This window comes from Aspergillus oryzae, chromosome 1 (assembly GCF_000184455.2).
Source record: "Aspergillus oryzae RIB40 DNA, chromosome 1".
In the NCBI taxonomy this organism is placed as follows: Eukaryota; Fungi; Ascomycota; class Eurotiomycetes; order Eurotiales; family Aspergillaceae; genus Aspergillus; species Aspergillus oryzae.
Window position 1 is genome coordinate 3,496,022 of NC_036435.1, and position 21,587 is coordinate 3,517,608.

A 21,587-nucleotide genomic window follows, 5' to 3' on the forward strand; every position below is an offset into this window, starting at 1 on the left:
CGAGAGCGTAACTCAATAAAAAAAAAGGTACATCGTCCATCGTTGAAAAAGTCCCCACCAGTGGCTGGTTAATATCAGTCCACATGGCGTGCAAGATGCCTGTGTAAGGTGAGTCACCACTGTCAGAGCTTCGTTGGGGGAGCTCGATAGGCAAACATGAGCATGACCTGTCTCCAAGCCATCAAAGTTGTAGTCGTAGTCTAATATGATGGCCTAATGAGCATCCGATCAATAGTGATGATGGGCAAAAAGCGAATAAAGTTACGCCGAAGCTAAACAAAGTTGACCAACCCTAACGCTTTTCTGAATTAAAAAGCGGTGACCTGGGTCTGGAACACACCTAACCACATTAGGTGACATCTCGCGACGGGCTGCTTGGCCCTAAGAAAACTGCCAAGGGGGGCGTGACGGAGTAACTTCCCATTTGCCAATCACGAGACTTGACCATCCTGGGGCAGTCTATCGAATGCGGAGAATGGCTCGGGACTTGTCATTGGTCGTCTCCCGTCTGACGGGTCGGTATTGTCCGTTTCTTACGGGATTTGGTTAGCGGGACTTGGGGGAAGGTCAGTTTAGTCCGTTCCCAATTCTTCTCTTTCTCTCTCCCAGTCTCTTTTCTCTGTCGAATTCTAACCAGATGAAGGTCTTGAATTGTGGATAGTCTCGTCTCCCAGCTACCTGGGATGCACACGTCCTTGGCAACCTTGGCGGGAATCTGGTGGTGGCTCTGGTTGAAAAAGCCGTTAGGGCGCGACTAATTCCATCTATGGGATAGTGACCAAGAATGCACAAATGGGCTTGTCTCCAGCTGTCCGGACAAATGGGATACGTCCTATACTGCCAAGACCTCAAAGCTCTAGCATCATTGACAGGGAACAAGCATCCATTAGTCTCTACTCAAGGGATTTTTCTTCCTCAAAGATCAAAAAATAAAAACGTGGCATGAGGCTTTTGTGTTACACACTTTCCAATGCATGCACACTCCTCGATTGATGCAGGTCGAGGGTGAGCCTAGAAATGCCGTCATCGTCAACAATTGTCGAGGCTTTCAGCAGGACATTGCCCGAAAGGTCGAGAATTAAAGTATCCCCTACCTTATCCGACCCAGCCAATAAGCGGGCAGGATTAACTGATCGCTGATTCTTAATCTCGGTCGCCCGCGACCGTGGACCCGGACCGCAGCCCCCGAAGGGTTTTTCTCCCTATAAGTTAGAAGCCTTCATTAACCTCGTCCGCTTAGCGTTCTAGGGCATTTACCTTATCTGGAAATCCTCCTTCAGGGCCCTCTGTTGATCCAATCAGATTGGAACCGAAAGAGAGTTTCACAACGATTCGCGTTTAGCTCTTAATTTAGTTCAAGGTGGTTTCGCGTTAGCATTTGATGGCTTTTCACTTTAGCCCACCCCCTATCTTTTTTATTTTTTCTTTTAATTTCTTCTCTGATAAGATGGGAGCTCCTTACCGGTTTCCTGATACGTTTAAAATTAGCGAACTGACGTGGATCGGACTGACGAGTTCTGTTTCATCTGGGAATGCGTAACACACGGGTTTTGCCCTCCATCAAGGCTGAAACTGTGCTACTCTCCCCTCCTCTTCTCATCAAGGCTGTCACAGGTCATTCAAGTTGCCCCCAGTATGGCCATGCACTTCATCCACGGTAACACCATCCGAGGGAACTCAAAACCCGCCATCCCGGGACAGCGGGCGAGGTCATCTTCACACACGGTCGTAGGGCTCACTGCCCCACTGGTCGCCCGTGGCTCAGCCGCAAGCATTACTAGTTTAGGCTATCTTGGGTGCAGGAGGTTACCGGATTTGTCGAAGAATGAAAACAAGTTCAACGTTTGGGCCAGTCCGCCAGAGAGGAGAGGCTTCTCGTTCGACAGTGCTCCGTGCCTTGTCCGTAGAAGGTTTGCAGCCTCGATCTAAATCTTAGTTGGAGGAACTAAATCTTAGCTGCATACGCAGTGACCCTGGACAGGTGATTCGGTGCCTTAGTGGCTTGGCTGTATGATCGCTTATTCTCTCCATGGGTGTCCGTGTGTAAAGATACTTGGGAGACCCGTCAGACAGGTTTTCTAATGGTCATGAGGGAAAGGTTGAGAAGCCCTCGGCCGAAGTACCCCTCCGTTACTGATTGGAGTATTGACCGAGAGAGTCGGTTGCTATTCCCGAATTTAGACCGTGTGTGTTTTTACGGTTCTTATGTATCGAGCTCCGCTTGATACCGGCAATACAAACGTGCATCCCCTAGCGTCGGATAAAAACGGCGCATTGCAAGAGACTCTGCAAACAGTACATGAAAGTTGCGCGCTATCTACCCCATCATCAGGGGTAGGAAACCATCCATCGTGACGCTATAGAGTCGTGGAGGAACTATAGGCAGCATCTCCCCTAGCGGGGTGCTAAAGTTTTCCCCTAGTTTTCTGGTGATTTCCAGGCACCATGAACGGTGCGCTTAGTCCGCCTGGCGAGGCAATCGTTCGCTACATCATATCAACATTCCTTATGCGGACGGATCCGCGGGATTCATTTGTTGGTGACGTCTGTTTGAATTGGACTACGTCCACGAGGCATCAGGATGAAAAAGCAATATAACTCTTTGAATCCCCTGCTAGCGCGGAAGCGACGCCAAAAAGCAATTGTGCAGGTGTAGCGTAGCGCATCCAATAATAGATGGATTATCTTCCCCTTTTCTCACCGGTACCTTCCTCGAGCCTCCAAGGATGATTGGGGTTATTTTTGAATTTTCTTTTCTTTTCTTTTTTTTTGTACTTCTTTAAGAGTGGATGTTCGTTGGATATAACCATATCGGTCATAGGGCAAGGTTGTTGGTTGACGATCTCCAAGTTCTAGTAACGGGACAAGGGTCCCTTTGAGTCAAAGCAGGCGATCATCATGATGTTACACTTATACAGTAAGAGGGGCTATCGGTTCGACGTTATCCAATACATACGTTGTCCAGAACGGAAAATAGACAGGGAATGAGAGGTTCAGAAGGAAAATAACAACGCCCACATGGTTCCAGGACAGGGTGTCTGGTCGTTGACAGAGAGTCAAGCTACCCCTGGGATCGGACATTTGAGGGTAAACAAAATCCGATCGTTAAGTAATGAAAACCATGTGATTAGCGACTTTAATCTGACGCCAATCAATGACAGACCCGTCTACCCACTGTGTGTCATCGAAAACCTACTGCCCAAGATTGAGTGAGTGGGTGAGAACCTTAGACAACCACAATACTGTTCGGTCTGGGTCAAAGATGGAGAATATCAAATGGCCGTAGACGAACAAGAAAAAACGACGAAAAAAAAGACTTCCCCACCACAGATTTACCCAATCAGGTGGTTTGTCGGCCAACCCCATCCGTCAGGTTGATTCTTTGGGTCAACCTAACCTAAGCTATGGTAATGGATTTCCGCAGACCCTGTCCAGACTTTACCCCATTCTATGACCAGACTTGTCACCCAGAGGATCGATTTGAACGATGAGGCCTGGCTTCCGTTGTCCACACATGGTTTCTGGACCATGAACATGCTTAGATACGCCACATCCAAGGTGTTTCTACATCCGTCCCAGTCTCGGCGCTCGCCTCTTCTTTCTTTCTTTTTTTCTTTCTCTCTCTCTTTTGTTTTACTTTTTGTTCTTCTCCCGATTATTTCTTCCTTTCCCATCGATAGTTGCCTATTTGGTATCGGACGATTCCCGTGACTAGAGTTCAAGCATATTTGGTAGAGAGGCTTAGACTCAACATCCTTACAGAAATCTGACTTGGCGTGACTCGCGTCCCACCCACTTGGGCTATGGGGATTGATTACCCTTTTGGCCCCAACTTTTTCATTTGGGACCAAATTAACCTGAGATGAAGGGGCAACGTAGAAGCAAAGGAATGCAGTGGAAGGGGAAGAATTCCTTCGGATCTTTTCGAGATGGAACCCGCCAGGAAGGAGACTTAGCAATTTCCGGAATAGACAGTAGCAGGGGAGGCATGAGAATGGAAATAATCCTGGTGGTGGTGCTGCCATGTGGTCCTCGCCCGAACAATGTGACTAATGAAACTCATGGGCAGCCACGCTGCCGTCCAAAGTAACCCTCCTTGAATGGGGGTTAATCCAGGCCTCACATTCCCTGTCGGTACTAAGTTAGGTGCTAACTGTATGTACTCCATACACACGTTAATCCTGCCTATCCTTTTTTTTTTCCCATCTTTTTTTAATAGATTTTTTTTTTTTAATTGACTATTCTGTATTTTCCTCTTCCCTTTAATTTTATCTCTTTTTCTTTTTTCAGATTGAGAGATCCAAAAGGGAAACTGACGGGAAGAGGCTCAAAACCATGATTTTCAGGAATCCTCGGTCTTTAATCCATCCAACTACTAATAATAATACGCTTCGGGCTCCTATTGTGGTTATAGTCCATACTTACTTCTCCCCTCCACCTCTCATCTCTTGTCTTTTCAATTTTCCCCATCCCCACATCATCTACTGAAGGTATCCTTGAACAGTCTGCATTTACTTTTTCTTCTCTTACTTTTTCTTATTACTACTACATTCTCAAGAGATCAGCATCTGACCGGCCGTCTCGTGGCGTTTGGAACGCATCCCCAGAGATTTGACTAGTCCCCTACTTTCTCAAGTTTCTTTCTTTTTTTTATTTATTTAATATTTCTCTGATTTAAATTAAACATTTATTCTTTTTATTTCCTTTTAGTTTAATTATTTTTTCCTCGTCTTTTTTTTTTCTCTTCTGTCTGATCTTCCTTACCTTATTATGAGTGGTCCCTCAGCTCCAAAGGCTGCATGCATTCCTGGACTATTAGCCTACTGGCCCTGACTGTGACTTAATTATAACCCTCCACCTCTTATAATCCTTTCAACTCCTCTTGTTCCTGTCAAAATATTCGTCAAAACAAAACAGCCCAATTCCCCTCCCTTGCCGTTTTCTCGTATTCCCCACGTGCGGACATTCTTCATCTCGTTCCTCGTTTCTTCCTCCACCCGGGGCTGAGGCTCGAGGTTATTTTTGGAGTCTGCATCTCTAGGCTTGGCTATTAGTACTGCTATATACCTGCATCTCTCCTCTGCCTTCCCCTCTTTCCCCCGTTTACCTTTCGATACATAACCCGAGAAGACTTCCTCTTGTTGTCATTCGACCCTTACCCACTGCCTTATTACGCAGTGTTGTGTTGTGCTACGCCTTCTACACATCCTTTGGCTGCCGAGTGGGTAGCCCTGTTTGTTTCCATTGAGACCATTACATTGTCTTGCGTTTTTCCTGTATCCAGACAATATGGCCGGTCCCGGTGGTGGCCCTCCTCGCAAGAGCCATACCAAGTCCCGTTTCGGCTGCAAAACATGTAAGAGACGACATATTCGTTGCGATGAGAGTTTTCCACAATGGTACGCGTATACTACATGGGCATATTGTGCAAATGTGCTGTGGCTGACGGACAGAGTAGCCGGAATTGTACCAAACATAACTGTCGCTGCGACTACATGGATGTCGCTACCGTCCACGACGAATCATCTAACACCCGCAAAATCCCTGATCTTCTCATGTCCGCCGAAATCGAGACGGAAATCAAGAATTGGCACATCACGGGTGTGCCTCCGTTCCCAGAGCTGGTACAGTACCCACGCAGTTGTTGGAGCAAACTCTCGCGAACCGATCTTCGTTTAATCCACCACATTATCGGATTATCCATCGACCTACATCGTCGTGGCTTTAGTAACTCCACGATCTGGGCGCAGAAGATGCCAACGTAAGCGCAAAGGCCGGGTCTTGTTTTGTGAGTGGGGTACTAACATCCGACAGATTCCTCAACATAGCGATTACCAATGACTTTGTCATGAGTTCCATCCTTACTTTGTCGGCGTCACATTTGGCCTGGATCACGCGAAATAAGGAAACTAAACAGCTCGCCTATCACCACAGGGGGGTTGCGATTCAGGGCTTGCACAAGGCTATCGGTACTTTCTCGAAAGGCAACTGTGATGCTATCCTCGCAGCCTCCATCCTCCTTTCCTGGCAGGCTTCGGAATGGTATGTAATTTTATGAAGCCGGTTACGTTGTAATACTAATAGCTTTCTAGGCATAGCTGGGCGTCCCTGCAACAGGGACTCACAACCGTTCTGAACTCAATGCATCCGATCTGGAAACACGAATCCGAACTAGCCATGTACCTGGAGAACCAAAGGTACTTGGGATGTACTAATACCCCAATGATGACGGGCTACCAGTTCCAAGATGAGGACCTTGTTAGCCTCGACCAAACGACCATAGCCCTTCAGAACGTCCAGAAGCGCGTTGCTCACAACCCCGAACACTACCGTCGGATCGGAGAACTCCTTGAATTCGTACGCCATTTCAGGCGAGATCTTCTGTCCTTAACTCCGGAACAGGCCTTTGAGCGCATGCAGCCCCTGCGAAGGTGGCTCTTTTGGCTTCCCCCGGCCATGCTCCGAGGTGGAGACGCAGACCTAGGAGCCCTCGCCATTTTGGCTCAATTCTTTGGTATTGGCGTGGTTTTGGATAGTTTGTTCCCTGACCTAGGAGGCGCATACCTCGGCCCGCTATCCGTCGGCCCCATCGAAGACATCTATCGAATCATTATTACTAGGAGCATGTCGGAGCCGTACAACCCAGATCTCCAGTTAGCCTCGACCATTATGGAATTACCTCGACATATCGTCGCCCAATATAAAAGCCGCCTTCAGTGGTCGCCGCGGACCTCCCTCGACTACTCGCCGTCTCCCGCGAGTCCTTACCATTCTATGCAAGATTACACTCTGGCGTCATCATCCTCTCCTTCCTCTACCGCTACATGCGCACCTTACACCCCGCTGCTCCAGTCTCCCCCAGCCGTGACGATCGCTAGTTCTCCATTCGATGTAAATGGAACCTACGTCACAGCACCAGGCGCCCAGAGTCTTTACCCACCGTCTCCAAGTTTGCTCTCCGACCCACGAGAAGAACTGTGTGAGTACAGCCATACCGGCTCGCTCCATCAGTCGCCCACATATCCACCACCATATGTGGATGATATGGTTTGCGGGGAGCTATCGCGAGTGGACGGAACTGTCGGACTGAACGTGGATCTCTACGGTGAGCCTCAACAAATCGTGGGAGGATATAGCACTGCGGAGCCGTGCTGGACAGGAAGTATCTGCACCTGAAGATGGAAAGATGGTCGACTGGAAAGAAAAGAAAAAAGAAACAAAAAAAGAAAAATCCCTATATACCCTTAACCAACTTTTCATTCTATTTACACGGCATATGGACTTGAGCTTGGATCTCACATGGGGTTGGATGGATAGAAGGGCTGGTACTCTTATATTTTGAATGGGGGTTTTTCATTTCACTATTGTTGCATTTAGTGCACATTATTTTGGATTTTTGCATGCCTGACATTCGTTACGATCCTGCGATATGCTGCAGCGATACAGGAACACCAGGACAGAATGAGGCTACATGAGAGCATGGATTGATATGGATATCAAAATCATATACCCGTTTGGCGTTCGCTTTGAGATAATTACCATGTATAATGATATGACAAACTATCCCCGATCATCTTGCTTCCGTCCTGTAAGGTTTCACCAGGTCATCTATTAATAGCAACGAGACGAAACGAGGCCATCAGGGAGGGCATGAGATCATGAAATTGTTGAGTTTCATTCAACTGGAGCTGATCGGCAACCTACAGACATGACCTGTACAATACCTGCACGAAGTAACAGAAAAAAGGGGATTATGTCAATACCACGAGGTCGGGATAAATTTAGAATCCCGCATATTTAGTCAAATCTAAAGTAAGGGTCTCAGGAATGTACAGTACTATACCCGCCGATCCCCAAGTACCAAGTCACAATACCTAACAATCAACAAACAAATAAAAAAGCCACCACAGAAACAAGACAGCGCCTCCACACCCACCATCCAGACAAACCCATCTACACACATACTCCTAAGCACACAAATTAGACAAAATAAATCCATAGATACTATGCCATACAATACCATACATACAACACCATCAAGACCCCCCCCCCCCCCCAAAAAAACCCCAGTACCAAAACCCAAAGTCAAAAGATATATATAGCCAACCTACCACTACACAGTACACACCAAAACTCTAACCCAAACAACCTGCAATTTACCTTTCCCATATCTGCATTCTCATTCGACGACAAGCAAAATACACACCTCAAGCCGTCACCGACACAATGATGATGATCGGCATGATGCATAGGTGGAAAAGAAGGGCCCGGACTAAACTTGTTTTGGATGGGCTCGTATTCGGTAGACAGATCGATGCGGGTGGATGAGGCTAGGAGATTTTAGCTAGCTTTGACTTTGGGGAAGGAAGGAAGCGCGTGGGGCGGCCTTGCACTTGGGTTACTTTGGTAGGGGCTAGGTAGGGCTATATTGGTTGTTGTTATAGGGTTTGTGGTTAGTGTGGGATATGGGGTTTATTTTGGTGGTGGTTTTTGTGGTTTGGGTTGTGGTGTTTATGATGATGGGTTTGGAGTGGAGGGTTGGTGGTATATAATGTGGGTGGTAGGGTTGGTTTGGTTTCTTTTCTACTTTGGTGGTGTGGTTTGGTGTGGTGTTGTTGATGTATGGGGATTTTATGCTTTGTCTTGTGGCTGGTCGTTATTGTTTTCTCTATGTAGATTGAATGGTGGGGGAGGTTGCTTTTTGCGGTGAGTTCTCATAAAGAGTACATTTGAAAAGTATAGGAGAGTATAGGGATTTACTAGTTGTACTCTCCCGGTGCAGGAAATAGTTATCTCGCCATGGCTGAGAGATGCTAGAACATCGAATCGAGTATCATCATTGTCCCGATGCGATCGGTACTTTAAAGACGGTGTGCCCTTCACACATCTAATAATCTCGAAGTGTCTCCGGCGTCCTCTACGAATGGAAGATCGTTTTCTTGGTCAAGTATGTATCTTACTCGAGCACAAGTTCAATTTGCTCAGAACAAGCCCGTAAAGATCAATCCTGCTACGTTTCGAATATACTAGAATACTTGATGGAGCTATGTCTTTCCCACATAGTGCATCGACTGTAAGTCTCGATTATGGCAGTGTGTTAAATGTGGCAAACCAGGCATGGGCTGTCTTAGACCAACAGAGAGCTCTAGAGAAACGAGGAGTTTCCTGCCTGAGGATATGGGAAACTGGTACTTCAAGATATCTTGTTCTCGCTGCATGACTGCTCCATACACGTGCACCGCACCCTGTTAGCTTCTGTGTCTATGTGCAAATTTGCCCGATATAGGGTGGATCGATCTGAAGGTATATGCCGAGGGTGACATGCAGACCAAATAAGGACTCGACCTAATGTGTCAGAGGACTTTCTGTATATATGTAATCCCAGGAAGCGTCAGCCTGGATAATTGGATCTGAGACTGTATGCCTTAAGCTGGGACTGTGTTCTCAGGGATAAGAAGCTCGAACTATTGGGAGAAGTCACCAAATCGATTCATATCGTGATGCTGAGTGATAGTCGATAAGGCACTCATTGAATGGGAGGCACCCGCTCCAAATGCTTTTTAGATTGTAGGTTGCCAGCATGTTGAGCCCTCATAGAAATTCTCAATATCTGCTCTAGCATTTAGTTTGAGGGAGGGCACTATATGAAAAGTGGCGAGTATATGAAAATAGCGCAAGACCTTGAGTATGTAATAGAGGCCATTGAATGATTCACTTTAGAATCGTTAAACAAATATATATGTACCAGAATAGTTACTTGATCGTCCAGAGGCAACCTCCAAGTCACCAGCAGAAGGAGCCCATGCTCTACAGACGTAAACGTGGGCCATCTGGCCGGATCGTCTAAGTATTGCTGGGAACCCAATAGTTTAGAAGAAGGATCTTGTCCCCATTATAATCTCGGACCATTGGGTTGCACTTCTCGAGGTATTGACCTGTGGCCCTAGAACCCTTTGCACACGATCGTGCGTACTGTCTTCACGTTTGACACTCGGAAAGATATCGGTATAGCATATTGACAACGGAGTATCTCGAAATTGAGCCTTTGTGGAGTGTTAATCTCGGTCGGACGGCTAGCAGTTACTACTGCGATCTAGATAGCACCGTGCTTTGAGGCTTCGATAGATGAGTTTGCAGTCCCTGGCAAAGCGATTGCAATTATGCAGTGTGAGGGGTTCGTAGAGAGCCCGATCGACACAGAATAGGACCCTGAGGAGTAGATTGCGCGGCTGTGGAGAGTGAGGGGAGTATTAGAAGAAGGGAAACTGGACCAAGTCAGGAGATGCCATGAAGTGAAAAACTACCAAGGGCAGGACATTCGGCACTTGAATGTGGTGTTGTTCTGCCGCTAGACATGGAACCAGCAGCGTTAATCGTTGGTCATCAATCAAATTGAGGGGTTATTCTCGTATATGCGATTTCATTATGGGGTACATGAGATCTTCCCTTGCCCCGGTTCCAGACTATTGGCAGTTAGCGTAGCCACGTGAGCCATACTCTGTTTTTCGGGCGAAGGCAAAATGAACCACCACATTACATCACCATTTATTTCCTCACAGACTTTCGATAGTGGTCGATCTCATATCATAGATCACTTTTTTGGGCATCGTGCACGTTCCTGATCAGTCATTATAAACAGGAACGCATAAGGGGCACCGTCTCCATCGGGTTCGTGCTATTCGTGCTCCAAAAGCCAAAAAGGGGGATCTGCTGCCCTAGCTCCTTGATACTCCGGGCAGGTGGAGGCGAGCGTGGATCTCGCATGGCTTTCCGGCATGTGCGCTCACTATCTGATAATTAGTAAGTACTAAGCTTTTCAAGTCCTCATATTTGAAGTTATTGATGACCAATACAGTTTGCCTTCTATCGCAGACCAAAAGTAGTCACTTGGCATACTGATTCCCATATGTTGCATGCAATGTCAGATTACACCATGACTTGTAACTGCCTGTCGTTCATCCATGGTGGCGGAACTTCTCCGATTTTGCTGGTTACCGGCACACGCTGTGCTCCACATCTGTATCAGTTGGCCTGATTGAGTTTCAATGCCGGTGATATTGTGCCGAATTTACGCCTAGTGGTCCATGCCTGAGATATCCGCCAATGGCCGTGCCAAACCATGGTTTATACTTACATGAACCCAATGCTAGTTCATGGAGCCCACCAGACCCAATTACCAGGCAGGCTCAAAAAAAAAAACCTTAACTACCTGCAGATCATTATTCAGAGCTCCGCCCGGTAATAGGGAAGGTTGCGCCCTTTCCCACATTATAGTTGTCTCTGCCCACATGGCAGTTAAACACCCTCCATGCTTTGTTTCTGCATCGAGCTTAATGAAATTTTGACCCCAGGGTTGAGTCAGGGTCATTGCCGCTCAGACCTTCGTTTCTTCTACTGAACGACAACCTCATATAAGGTCGACGCTCGACCGCACTATCTTCTGAAATCTCCGTGGACCGCAGTTTTGTAATTGGTCTTATGTGCGTATAAGACGTGGGCTAGGAAAAGCCCCTCCTTGGTGTCTCGTCGCTCATTTCAAGGCGCCACCATATCGTCGTTAAAATGAACTACCGCAGTAAATCGATCATCATCGCCACCGCGGTGTCTGTGGGAATATCTCTGATATCAATGTGCTTGAGGTGTTTTGTGCGGTTGCGTGTTGTGCGGGCATTCGGAAAGGACGACGCCACAATGGTGGTGGCAATGGTAAGTCTGGTGGTATTATTCGAGCATGGATCGTGACTAATAGTAGCAATACTTCTAGATCTTCAACTTGGCGTTTGCCATCTGCACTTTCGCTGGTGCTAAGTACGGGTTCGGACAACAGATGACCTGGTTTATGGACAAGCCGGGTTACCTTCGATACGCTTTACTGGTGCGTTTTTACTGATCAGCTCCCCATCCCCTTTATGGCCTAACATACCATGTAGTACTGGTGGCTTGGGCAGAACTTTTACCTAGTTACTGCCATTATCGCAAAGATTTCCATCGCCATGACCCTTCTTCGTATTACTCCCAACAAAATCCACACCGTGATCCTGTACACTATCAGCGCATTGACACTCCTTGTCGGGACGATGTTTGTCCTTGTCAGCATCTTCGAATGTACCCCAGTCGACTTTTTCTGGAATCGCTTGACAAAAAGTGGCAAATGTATCGACCCCAATGCGTTGGTGGGGATAGCATATACAGCCAGCGTTGTGGCTGCGATTGCCGATTTTGTTCTCGGATTATTACCGTGCTTCATAATTTGGAATTTGCAAATGAATTGGCGGACGAAGATTGCCCTAGCGGGAATCATGGGCTTGGGCTGCATGTGAGTATTCCTAGTCAAGGCTAGGCCTTGAGCTTTCTCTCTAATCCTACAATAGTGCTGGTGCTACCGTCATCGTCCGCATACCGTACCTATCCGCCTATAAACATGCAGACTTCTTGCACGCCACCCATGCGGTGTCAATTTGCTCGAATATCGAGACTGGCGTGGGTATCACCGCCAGCTCTCTTGCGACCCTTCGTCCAATTTTCCGTTTCCTGCGCGACACGACGTCCGGCTCTCGCAGTCGCAAACGCCCCACTGAGAACAGCTACCCATTGTCGAGCGTTGCTAATAATAGTGACAAACATCACTGGGCGGACACAACCGGGGGATACCATGGCATGTCCACGACCATTACCGGTCGTCAGCCGTCGATGCAGAATGTCAGTACAGAGAGCATCACGCCGCTGTACCAGGGCATGAAGGTCGAGCGTTCGTTCCAAGTCGAGCTTGCGTAATTTGCATAATTTTCATGATTTTTTATGTTAATGTGTGTTACCATTCATGTACATAGTTATGATATATACCCCAATTGCTAGTAATACCCCGAATTTAGAACCGCGAAAGAAGAACAGCACTTCTTGTCGCCTCAGGCACAATATGGTCCTTACTAAGGAACGCTCCGCAGAGCTTGTTTGCATGTGAAACAAACACCCACAACCCAAACTGCGATATCGTCATCAGCAGTTTGAAAAGCTCCATCCAACAACATATACACAATCGTTGAATCATTCATCCTGCGTCGCTCATTAGACACCTTACACCATATAATAGACACAGTACACAAACCCAATCCTCAGAATTCAACAAAAATGGCCGACGCAGGCGGCTGGAGCACAATCGAATCAGACGAAGTACGCCTACTACCTACCCACCCTTAACACAACTAAGACTAACAGACCCCTCTCTAAAATCCAGGGCGTCTTCACCTCCCTAATCGAAAACCTCGGCGTAAAAGGCGTCCAATTCGAAGAACTCATCTCCCTAGACGCCGACACCATCCGCTCACTAAGGTGCATACCTTCCCACCTTCACCCCCAAACCCACCATCAGGCCCCATAACTAACAAGAAATACCCCAAAAAAGCCCCGTCTACGGCGTAATCTTCCTCTTCAAATACCTCCGCGACCAAACCCCTACAACACCCGAAGCCCCCATAGACGGAACGTACGACAAAACCGCGCCAGAGAACCTCTTCTTCGCGGCCCAAACAATCCAAAACGCCTGCGGCACGCAAGCCATCCTCTCCGTAATCCTCAACCAAGACAGTCCCTCTTCCACGCCGTACCCCATCGACATCGGAAATGAGCTCCGGTCCTTCAAGGACTTCACGACGGGGTTCCCGGCGGATCTGCGCGGTGAGGCGCTCTCGAACTCCGAGACGGTGAGGACGGCGCATAATGCGTTTGCGCGGGCGAGTCCGTTTGTCGATGAGACGGTGCGCACCGCGAGAGACGAGGAAGGAGATGTGTATCATTTTATTGGGTATACGGCGGTGAATGGGACGTTGTATGAATTGGATGGTTTGCAACCGTATCCGATTAGTCATGGGGAGTGTGATGCGGAGGGGTTTCCGGAGAAGGTGATTGGGGTTTTGCAGAGGAGGATTGCGAGGTATCCTGAGGGGGAGACGAGGTTTAATCTCATGGCTGTTGTGAGGGATTTGAGGATGAGGGCGAGGGAGATCGGGGATGTGGAGATGTTGGAGAGGGAGGAGAGGAAGAGGAGGGCTTGGGATTGGGAGAATACTCTGCGGAGGTCGAATTTTGTTGGGTTTATTGGGGAGGTTTTGAAGGGGGTCGTTGGGATGAAGGAGAAGGAGGGGAAGTTTGATGAGTGGGTTCAGAAGGCCAAAGGGGAGACGGAGAGGAGATTGAGACGGTGATTCTATCTACTTTCTGTCTTTTCTTCTCTTGTTACCCTCTTGGTCGTTCTAGATTATGTGCTTTACGTGATATACTGGATGTACACGATAATAACGGCCAGGCAATATCAATTTGATGGTATTCATGGCATAACCCGTAATGCTGTCAAAGCTAGTGTATGTATGTACATCGTGAGTCATATCAATAACGCCGCACTGCCGAATGTTGAAGACAGTTTGGACACCAATAATTAGGGAGTGCCTGCTTTGAATGTGACAGGCCGTATTAGTAGTCGATAATGCGGGGTTTAATGTGTTGAATCAAAGCTGCAGGCAATTCCTCCTCCCGAACGAGGTTTAATGATAACAAATCTGCCCAGAAGAACATGGCCCGGTCTTGGGCATAAGCAAGATAATCAAATTCATCTGTTTCCTCTACATCAGTATCCGGTGGAGGGGTTGTTGAAGGAGTCCCCTCGGATTCTGTGCCATTGGCGCCGTTTTGATGGCCATTTGTCGCAGCATCGGCTGCGATGCCCTCTTCCATGCCGGGCACCTTCGCTTGCACTATTCCCCATGCCACCCACTGCGCTGAGTTGAACACACGCCAGAGCCGAGCCTGCTTGATTAGTGATCGGATTTCCGCTTCCGTCCGGTCCTCCTGGGCCTTCTCAGCATCTACCAAGCTCTGTTGGTCCACATCAGGTCCTGCGTCCAGGTCCAAAGGAGCGAGTGAAGTGATGTTAGCAAGTTCTCCTGCTTGCATGAGTGGGGTTATAGATGGAGATGACCGCACGGCCAAGCCAGGTCGATGTGTTAAATAAGCACTGATAAAGCGATGTTGCTGCTCCAGGGTGGGGAAGTCTCTGCTACTGCATGCCCAGGATCTTTCTGGGTCGTGATAATTGTAGCACCATTCGGTCTATCTGGTCAGCAAAAGAGAAACGATATCTGCAGCACCCAGGGACTTACAAAATGGTTTGCGAACTCAAATCCAGGGAGATTCGCGGATGCATACTCGAAATCAATGACAACCAGCTGCTTGTGCTCATTTTCCGGCCGAAGGAGAGGAGACTCAGAACTAGGTTCCATTCGAAGAAGATTACCATATTGAGTCTGCATAGTCAGCCTTGGTCCACAGGATCTCTGGAGAAAAGACAAAACTTACATCATTATGGGCAAAGACAAGTTGCCGCTTGATCTCCTGCATGCCACCATAGCTGTTTATGAGGTGGTTTCGGTAACTGTCGACGGCTTTCCTGAACGTCGGCCACGGAACACCGCAGACAAAGCCTCGGCGTCGCCAAGGTTCTGCAACTGCTTTAATATCATTGTGCTTGGACTGGATTTCCTTATCCAACCAGTTGGTGACTTGTTCGCAGCGGTCCACCCATTTGTCCCAGTTCTTAAATACCATCGGTCCCCCCTCCCTCTCATTGTCGAGTAACTCAATGCCCTCATGCAGCTCTCTCATACGCTTTGCGATTTGCTTCATTGTCCCGGGATCGCGCAGTTCTTTTGGAGTCAAAGGACGGGCCTCGAAGAACTCTTCGAAGCGGCCGTTATTGAAAGTTCCCAGCACTCGGGGCCCGATGTGCTTGCGCCCCAAACGACGTAGAATCTGCAGTTCGTTTTCCCGGTCGATGAGGTGATCCACCTGGGGCCCGTAAATGCGCAGAAGCAGCTTCCTAGTTGCGAGTTAAATTGAGCCTGTTTCTGAGATATCGCCAGAGCACTTACGGTGGGGGCTTCCTGGGAACGAGGCTGTAAGAGCCATCTTCGGCCCTGGGGGGAGGGATATTCTGAGGCGGCGTGACCACATACACAGCATTGGTTAGCGCACCGCTCAGTCGAACTACTCCTACATCACTGGCGAGTTCCATCGGCAGCTTCCGCCACCCCTTGAGTTGTAGCGTGTGAGTGATACGCAGTATCTCACTTTTGAATACAAACCAAGCCTCCCGATCCAGGGCCCGCCTGGCATTTGCACCTTCTTCATTCTCGTCATCTTCGGCACCACCCCCGCTGTACGCGAGGGTTTTAGAGTTGTCTAATGTCGCATCAACACTGGGAGCAGCTGAGTCGCCATCTAGGTAATCAGATTCAGAGGCAGAACCCCTCCGTAGGCCCTTCACATGACGCCGGCGGGTTGACCGCCGAGCGGGATAAGCAGGCGCAGCGCCGTCACTGCGTGAAGCAGCGTACTGGATGAGGATCTTCTCCAGCTTGTCTAAGGCAAATACATTGTCGGCCCCATGGGAAGTTGTCCTCTCCGAGTTGCCACCATCCCCATTACCAGCGTCTTCATCATCCTCATCATCCCCATCGCTACCCGAACCATCTGGTTGTGCATGCGCTTTTACTTTGGGAGATTTCCGTTTAGATTTTTCACGCTGAAGCCATTCCAAGACCTGGTGGAAAAGGGCATTCTGCGGATCTTCTTCGCCGTTCTGCATTTCTTGTTCATCCCGTGCACCTGACTCGCTTATGGCACTAGATTGACTGCTTAATGGCGCTGTGGGGTAGAGTGGTGGGCGTGCGGTTGCCTTTTTGCTTATGGCAGGATGATGCTTTCTGGAGTCGGGCGCAATTGCGGTATTCCCATTGCCGTTTGCGTGACGGGCCTTCTGCAGTGAGGTGATGCTAAGACCGGTACCGTAAATCGGTTGAAATCCTTTTGAAAATTGATTAGAATCCATCAATAATCAAGGCTGCGGCACGAAAGGGAAGAACGAGAGGACGCAAGGGATAACGATATTATTGGCCCCAGTTAGAAAGTACAAAAATAGAAGGTGCTTGAGGAGCAGGGGTGATTGTTGAGTCGCAGTGGGCATGAGATCATCTGATCCGAGAGCAGAACCTCGGGAAATTATTACTACTACAATCGGACGATGGGAAAGGAAGGGTAACCGCAAAGTTAAAAACCTTCTGCCTACCTTCAATATCAGGACCAGAGTCCCCGTTGTGGTCGGTGAAGGAAGGCATATCCACGGACACGCAACAGTTCGAGCCAAACAAAATGGACCCTGAGACAGAGAGTAGCCCAAGCTTCACACCTAGAGAGGGGAAGCTGGTCACACTTCGGCTATATATGGTTCCCTGGAGTGGCCCACGGGGAGACACTCGGGCCAGTCAAGATCACAAGAGATAGAAATGCGAAGAAAGACTGGGTAACTTGCGGATTCGACGACGTGGACAGAGAGCGAAGTGAGGACCCCTAAAAAGATTGTGGATTAGTTCGCCAAGTGGGGTCCCCGATAGGATGAACCAACTCTCGGCGATTCTGTCTCAACAGTTTCCACTTGCGATAAGAATGCTAAAAACCGAGATGATAGTGATATTGGTGAATCAACGGGTAGCAGGATATGGTTGATGCGAAGGAGAGAGAATGGAATCAGAAATGCAATGATGATGCAGGCTAAAGATAAGTGGCGAAAAAGAAAAATTCAAAAAGAAACGAAGAAAAAAAGGCTTATCAAGTGAAGGAGTGAGAAAAGGGAACGGGACATGTGCTGCACTGCTGCGGACGGCCTAGTGCCTCAGGTGACATGTCCCACCGCATTTTCTCAGGCAGCAAAATCAAAATCTCAAGCGAGAAGAAACCAACAAAACGCCATATACTATGTCGATAAGTATATGTTATTATGTTATTATTCTTGTGTCCCAAGGAAGGGGGCAAACACCAATCACCAATCACGATGTCGAAGAGCATCGTCATGTTTGCTTGTCTTCCAGGCCAAGGGTCTGTGATTTAAAGTATAATAAGGTGGCAGCCAGTCGGCGATAACCGTACTCTAGACTGAACGAGATAAGCCGACCGACTAGTAGTAGTATATCTTCTGAGAGTTTGTCGCATAGGGTCCCCACTGCTCGGAAGTATGGTTCCAGGTACGATGCAGTAGTCGCATGGGAAGAGAAAAAGCTATGTAGTAGTAGAAAGTAGCAGTCAACTCAGATCAGTCATTAGCAAGTACTTCTATCGTAATCATCGTACACGATGCCTGGCTACCTATTAAGAACCATATTGTGTCATTCTTCAGGCTGTCACCAGCAATACATACGGAGATTTGTCGCATAGGGAAAACAATTAATCGTGCCATACTTGACCGGAGGTTGCAAGGGCACTGGGTCATCCGGAGTATGTGTGGTTCTAGTAGTAGAAAAAGGTATTGGGATGAGGTTGGAAGAGAGAGGGGAAGGACCCCGACTTCTTAAAGGAGGGGAAATGGTCACGGACTCCGGCAGCCTGAGGCATGTTTGCCTTGCAGAATGCCAAGCACGCCAATCAGAAAACGACACCATTCTCCTCAAAGCGTATAATGCATTTAATTTATCTTTGGGTACGCGTGCAAATGCAAAAATCACACAATCATGCACTATTCTTAAACACGTGCTGAAGAGCGATATGTGTGGAGCTTCCGGCGGTTACAGACATATGCCAAGTACTGCAACTTATTGTATACTAACCCAATTCTTCCTCAGTTATTGATACCTTCGCTATTTCTGATATTATATATCACGCTGAGATCTGTCGCCACCCCTCGCCGTTTTGGTAGAGCCTAGCGATAGCTTACACTCCAAACCTTATAGCCCTCCTCAGATGCTTCGCGTCTCTGCAGAGTCAACGCTCCTTTGCTGTCTATCTCGATGGGTGTGGAGTCAGCATACTGCAATGTATACCCTTGGCCATTTCCAACAAAAGTGATTTTCACGTCCGCCGCCTGGCTACCTCGGTTGCTAGACAATAGTGTGCCTTTTGGTCCGAGCCATTTGCCATCTAGGGCACTAGAGATGTGAAACACCCCGCTCTGTTGACCACCGGAGTAATGGATCACCCATCGTTGTTTCTTATCACCGTAGCCCGAGCCAGTGCGGCTGCTACTAATTCGGGTGGCATTGCCCGCATTAGTGAGAGCATAGCCAGATTTCTCAAACACCAAGTAGCGACCTTCAGTTAGGTAACCTACTACCTCTTTGTACCCTTCCTCGAACCACAAGGCATCGCTGACGTTACTTTGCTGGCCATATGGTACGGGTGGTCTCTGGGTTGGATGACTAGCTTGGCAGTTGGACGAACCAACGTAGTTGCCCAGGAGCGTGGCTGGCTCCTCTGCATCCGGCAAAGTGGGCAGGTTGGTATCAGGCTGATGGAAGAAGCGTTAGACTGCATCCTGTTGACATGAATGGGAGCTCTCTACAAACATACGTGGTCCAGGTCCAACGCGCTCACGAGGTCTGACATGTGTTCTCGGCGCCACTGCACCATTTCCGGTGTTTCAACGTTTTCATATCCTCTGGCCTTTAACCATTGCTCGATGAAAAGGATCTGTGAGTTATGATCCGCGTGCTCAGTGAAGACGCGGCTGCCCCGTGTCCAGGGAGAAATCATATAGAAAGGAACTCTCAGGCCTATAGGTCATCTGGTATCAGCACGGTGGTCGTCTCTTTGCCAAAAATCGCAGAACTCACCTGGACCGACATAAATCTTTCCGAATTTTCCGTAGGGGTCTGTCATCCAGTCGCCTGGAGTATCCTCCGGGGAGTGAAAAGGGACAACGTGATCCCCAAAACCACCCGTTTCTAAAAGTTGTCAGTCGCCGCTTGAACAGGTCGATGTTGATAGGCCACCCTTACCGTCATAACTGATAATTAACAGAGTTGATGAGTACTTCGGGCTTTTCGTCACCGCATCCACTACCTTTTTCTGAAGCCATGCACCGTCCTTTGGCATGTAGGGTGGATGCTCTGACAATTCGGCAGGACCGACGATGAAGCTGACCTCCGGGAGACTTCCATTAGCGGCAGCCTTATAGAATGCGTCGAGACCCAGGTATGACAGGCCCTTTTTGGCTAGAGGTGATGATGCAGATGCATTCTGGTACTGCTGGAACCAAGCCAGAGGGTTGTCATCGAAGTTATTCTTCTCCTGGTACACTTGCCATGAGACCCCAGCCTCTTCGTAAATCTCAAAGATAGTTTTCCATTTGAGAGGATAGCAGTTGATGTTGTCCGTATCACACCCAGGTGTTTCGTTGTTGTCTATGTAAGGACCCCCTTGGTCCGACGCCTGGGGGCTTCCTGGGATGTTCACAGAGCCGCTCACCAAGGTGACGCGATTGGGGTTAGTAGATGTGATCTGCGACTCTTGGTACATATCTCCAGCAGTCCAGCCCTCCGCAATGGCAAATTGGACCGGGATGTCGTTTCGCTTGAGATAACCCCAGCTCCAGGGCGTGTTGTTCCGCGCCCAGTTGTTGTTCAAGTCGTGATTGAGGGATGCTTGGTTGTCCTCATACCCGTTGCTTCCTGCTACCATACATTGGATGGCATCATTCCAGTCTCCACCTTTGTATCCCAGATACCACGGGAGAAGGGTCGTTGCATTTTCGGACATGGAGGGATCCACCTTTCTATACGCGTAATAGTGAGTTAGCTATTATCTATAGCTTATAACTATTCATGTGCTCTTAAAACTGACTGATGCCAGACGGATAAACCATCATCATTCACTTGTACGTTGGGGTCATTGAAGCCTCGAACGCCTGCCATAGTACCAAAGTACTGCACAAGAGATTAGTCAATAGTCCTGCGGGAGCACGTCTAGAACGTGGACAGCACATACGTTATTCCAGCTTCGATTCTCTTGCATGAAGATGACTACGTGGTCAATGTCTTTCAAGGAACCAGCACGAGCAGGCCTGCTCCCAAGGAGCATGGCCAATGTCACACCCAAGAGCATCGACATAATGGTGTGCTATCTTGAACACGAGCAGAGAGGCGTCGAGTTAATCCAGAGACTCGACCCAACAGCATCTTGGTAATGGCCGACAGATATACCTTTGAAGGTTACATACGCACCTGTCGGCTCCTGCCGATGCAACAAATGCAGCATTAGTCAAGGAAACAACCAGAGGAAACGTGATGCACGTTGTAGACCGGATTTGACGAGCCATTGAGATGCCGCATCATCGCCATTGGTAAGTTTCATCATGGCGGAAATTATAACCCACCCGATATTCAAGCTTTCTGACTAGACCGTGACACAGTTGCAATGGGAATGCAAGATGATGCGGAGTTGTTGTTTAGTATTCGTTGGTCTCCTCGGTTAGAACATTGAGATAGGCACGTGTTGCATTCGGTTGGATGATTAACCATCAACCAATGGAGTACGATGGGGCCATATCTCAAGACAATTTAATTTACCGCGAGCTTTAGTGCCTGACGATCTATTTTCTTGACCCCAACACTTTCCGAGTAATCCGTCAATTGACAAGCAATACAGATCCGAACGAATGCTGACCCGAGGACCAAACGATACTAATTGATCAAATATTAAAGAACTATAATTCTCCGAGTTAGAGTATCCGCATAACTATCTCATGCATCTGAATCCAACAGTTAGAGTAG

The 21,587-nt window shown here is 48.2% G+C and overlaps 5 protein-coding genes across 5 annotated transcripts; 3 read left to right on the forward strand and 2 right to left on the reverse strand.

The window, feature by feature from the left end:
- Nucleotides 1-5,848: 5,848 nt before the first annotated feature.
- On the forward strand, nucleotides 5,849-7,176 carry AO090005001102 (putative C6 transcription factor RosA-like; the record flags this gene model as incomplete). The annotated part of the gene is made up of 2 exons (XM_001818024.3): nucleotides 5,849-6,042; nucleotides 6,093-7,176. 2 exons carry the CDS (start codon nucleotides 5,849-5,851, stop codon nucleotides 7,174-7,176), a joined length of 1,278 nt encoding a protein of 425 aa, XP_001818076.3.
- A 4,817-nt stretch (nucleotides 7,177-11,993) lies between these two features.
- AO090005001100 (uncharacterized protein) lies at nucleotides 11,994-12,774 on the forward strand (the record flags this gene model as incomplete). The annotated part of the gene is made up of 2 exons (XM_001818023.3): nucleotides 11,994-12,316; nucleotides 12,372-12,774. The coding sequence occupies 2 exons, from the start codon at nucleotides 11,994-11,996 to the stop codon at nucleotides 12,772-12,774; spliced, it is 726 nt and encodes a 241-aa protein (XP_001818075.3).
- A 354-nt stretch (nucleotides 12,775-13,128) lies between these two features.
- AO090005001099 (putative 26S proteasome-associated ubiquitin C-terminal hydrolase) lies at nucleotides 13,129-14,201 on the forward strand (the record flags this gene model as incomplete). The annotated part of the gene is made up of 3 exons (XM_001818022.3): nucleotides 13,129-13,170; nucleotides 13,235-13,329; nucleotides 13,403-14,201. The coding sequence occupies 3 exons, from the start codon at nucleotides 13,129-13,131 to the stop codon at nucleotides 14,199-14,201; spliced, it is 936 nt and encodes a 311-aa protein (XP_001818074.1).
- A 265-nt stretch (nucleotides 14,202-14,466) lies between these two features.
- Nucleotides 14,467-18,435, reverse strand: AO090005001098 (putative choline kinase; the record flags this gene model as incomplete). Its single annotated transcript, XM_023233224.1, has 5 exons — nucleotides 14,467-15,102; nucleotides 15,153-15,296; nucleotides 15,349-15,868; nucleotides 15,921-16,630; nucleotides 18,418-18,435. 5 exons carry the CDS (start codon nucleotides 18,433-18,435, stop codon nucleotides 14,467-14,469), a joined length of 2,028 nt encoding a protein of 675 aa, XP_023089225.1.
- A 127-nt stretch (nucleotides 18,436-18,562) lies between these two features.
- On the reverse strand, nucleotides 18,563-20,895 carry AO090005001097 (nonhemolytic phospholipases C family protein; the record flags this gene model as incomplete). Its single annotated transcript, XM_023233231.1, has 7 exons — nucleotides 18,563-18,625; nucleotides 18,755-19,324; nucleotides 19,387-19,589; nucleotides 19,650-19,760; nucleotides 19,815-20,590; nucleotides 20,659-20,741; nucleotides 20,803-20,895. The coding sequence occupies 7 exons, from the start codon at nucleotides 20,893-20,895 to the stop codon at nucleotides 18,563-18,565; spliced, it is 1,899 nt and encodes a 632-aa protein (XP_023089224.1).
- Between the last annotated feature and the right edge of the window lie 692 nt (nucleotides 20,896-21,587).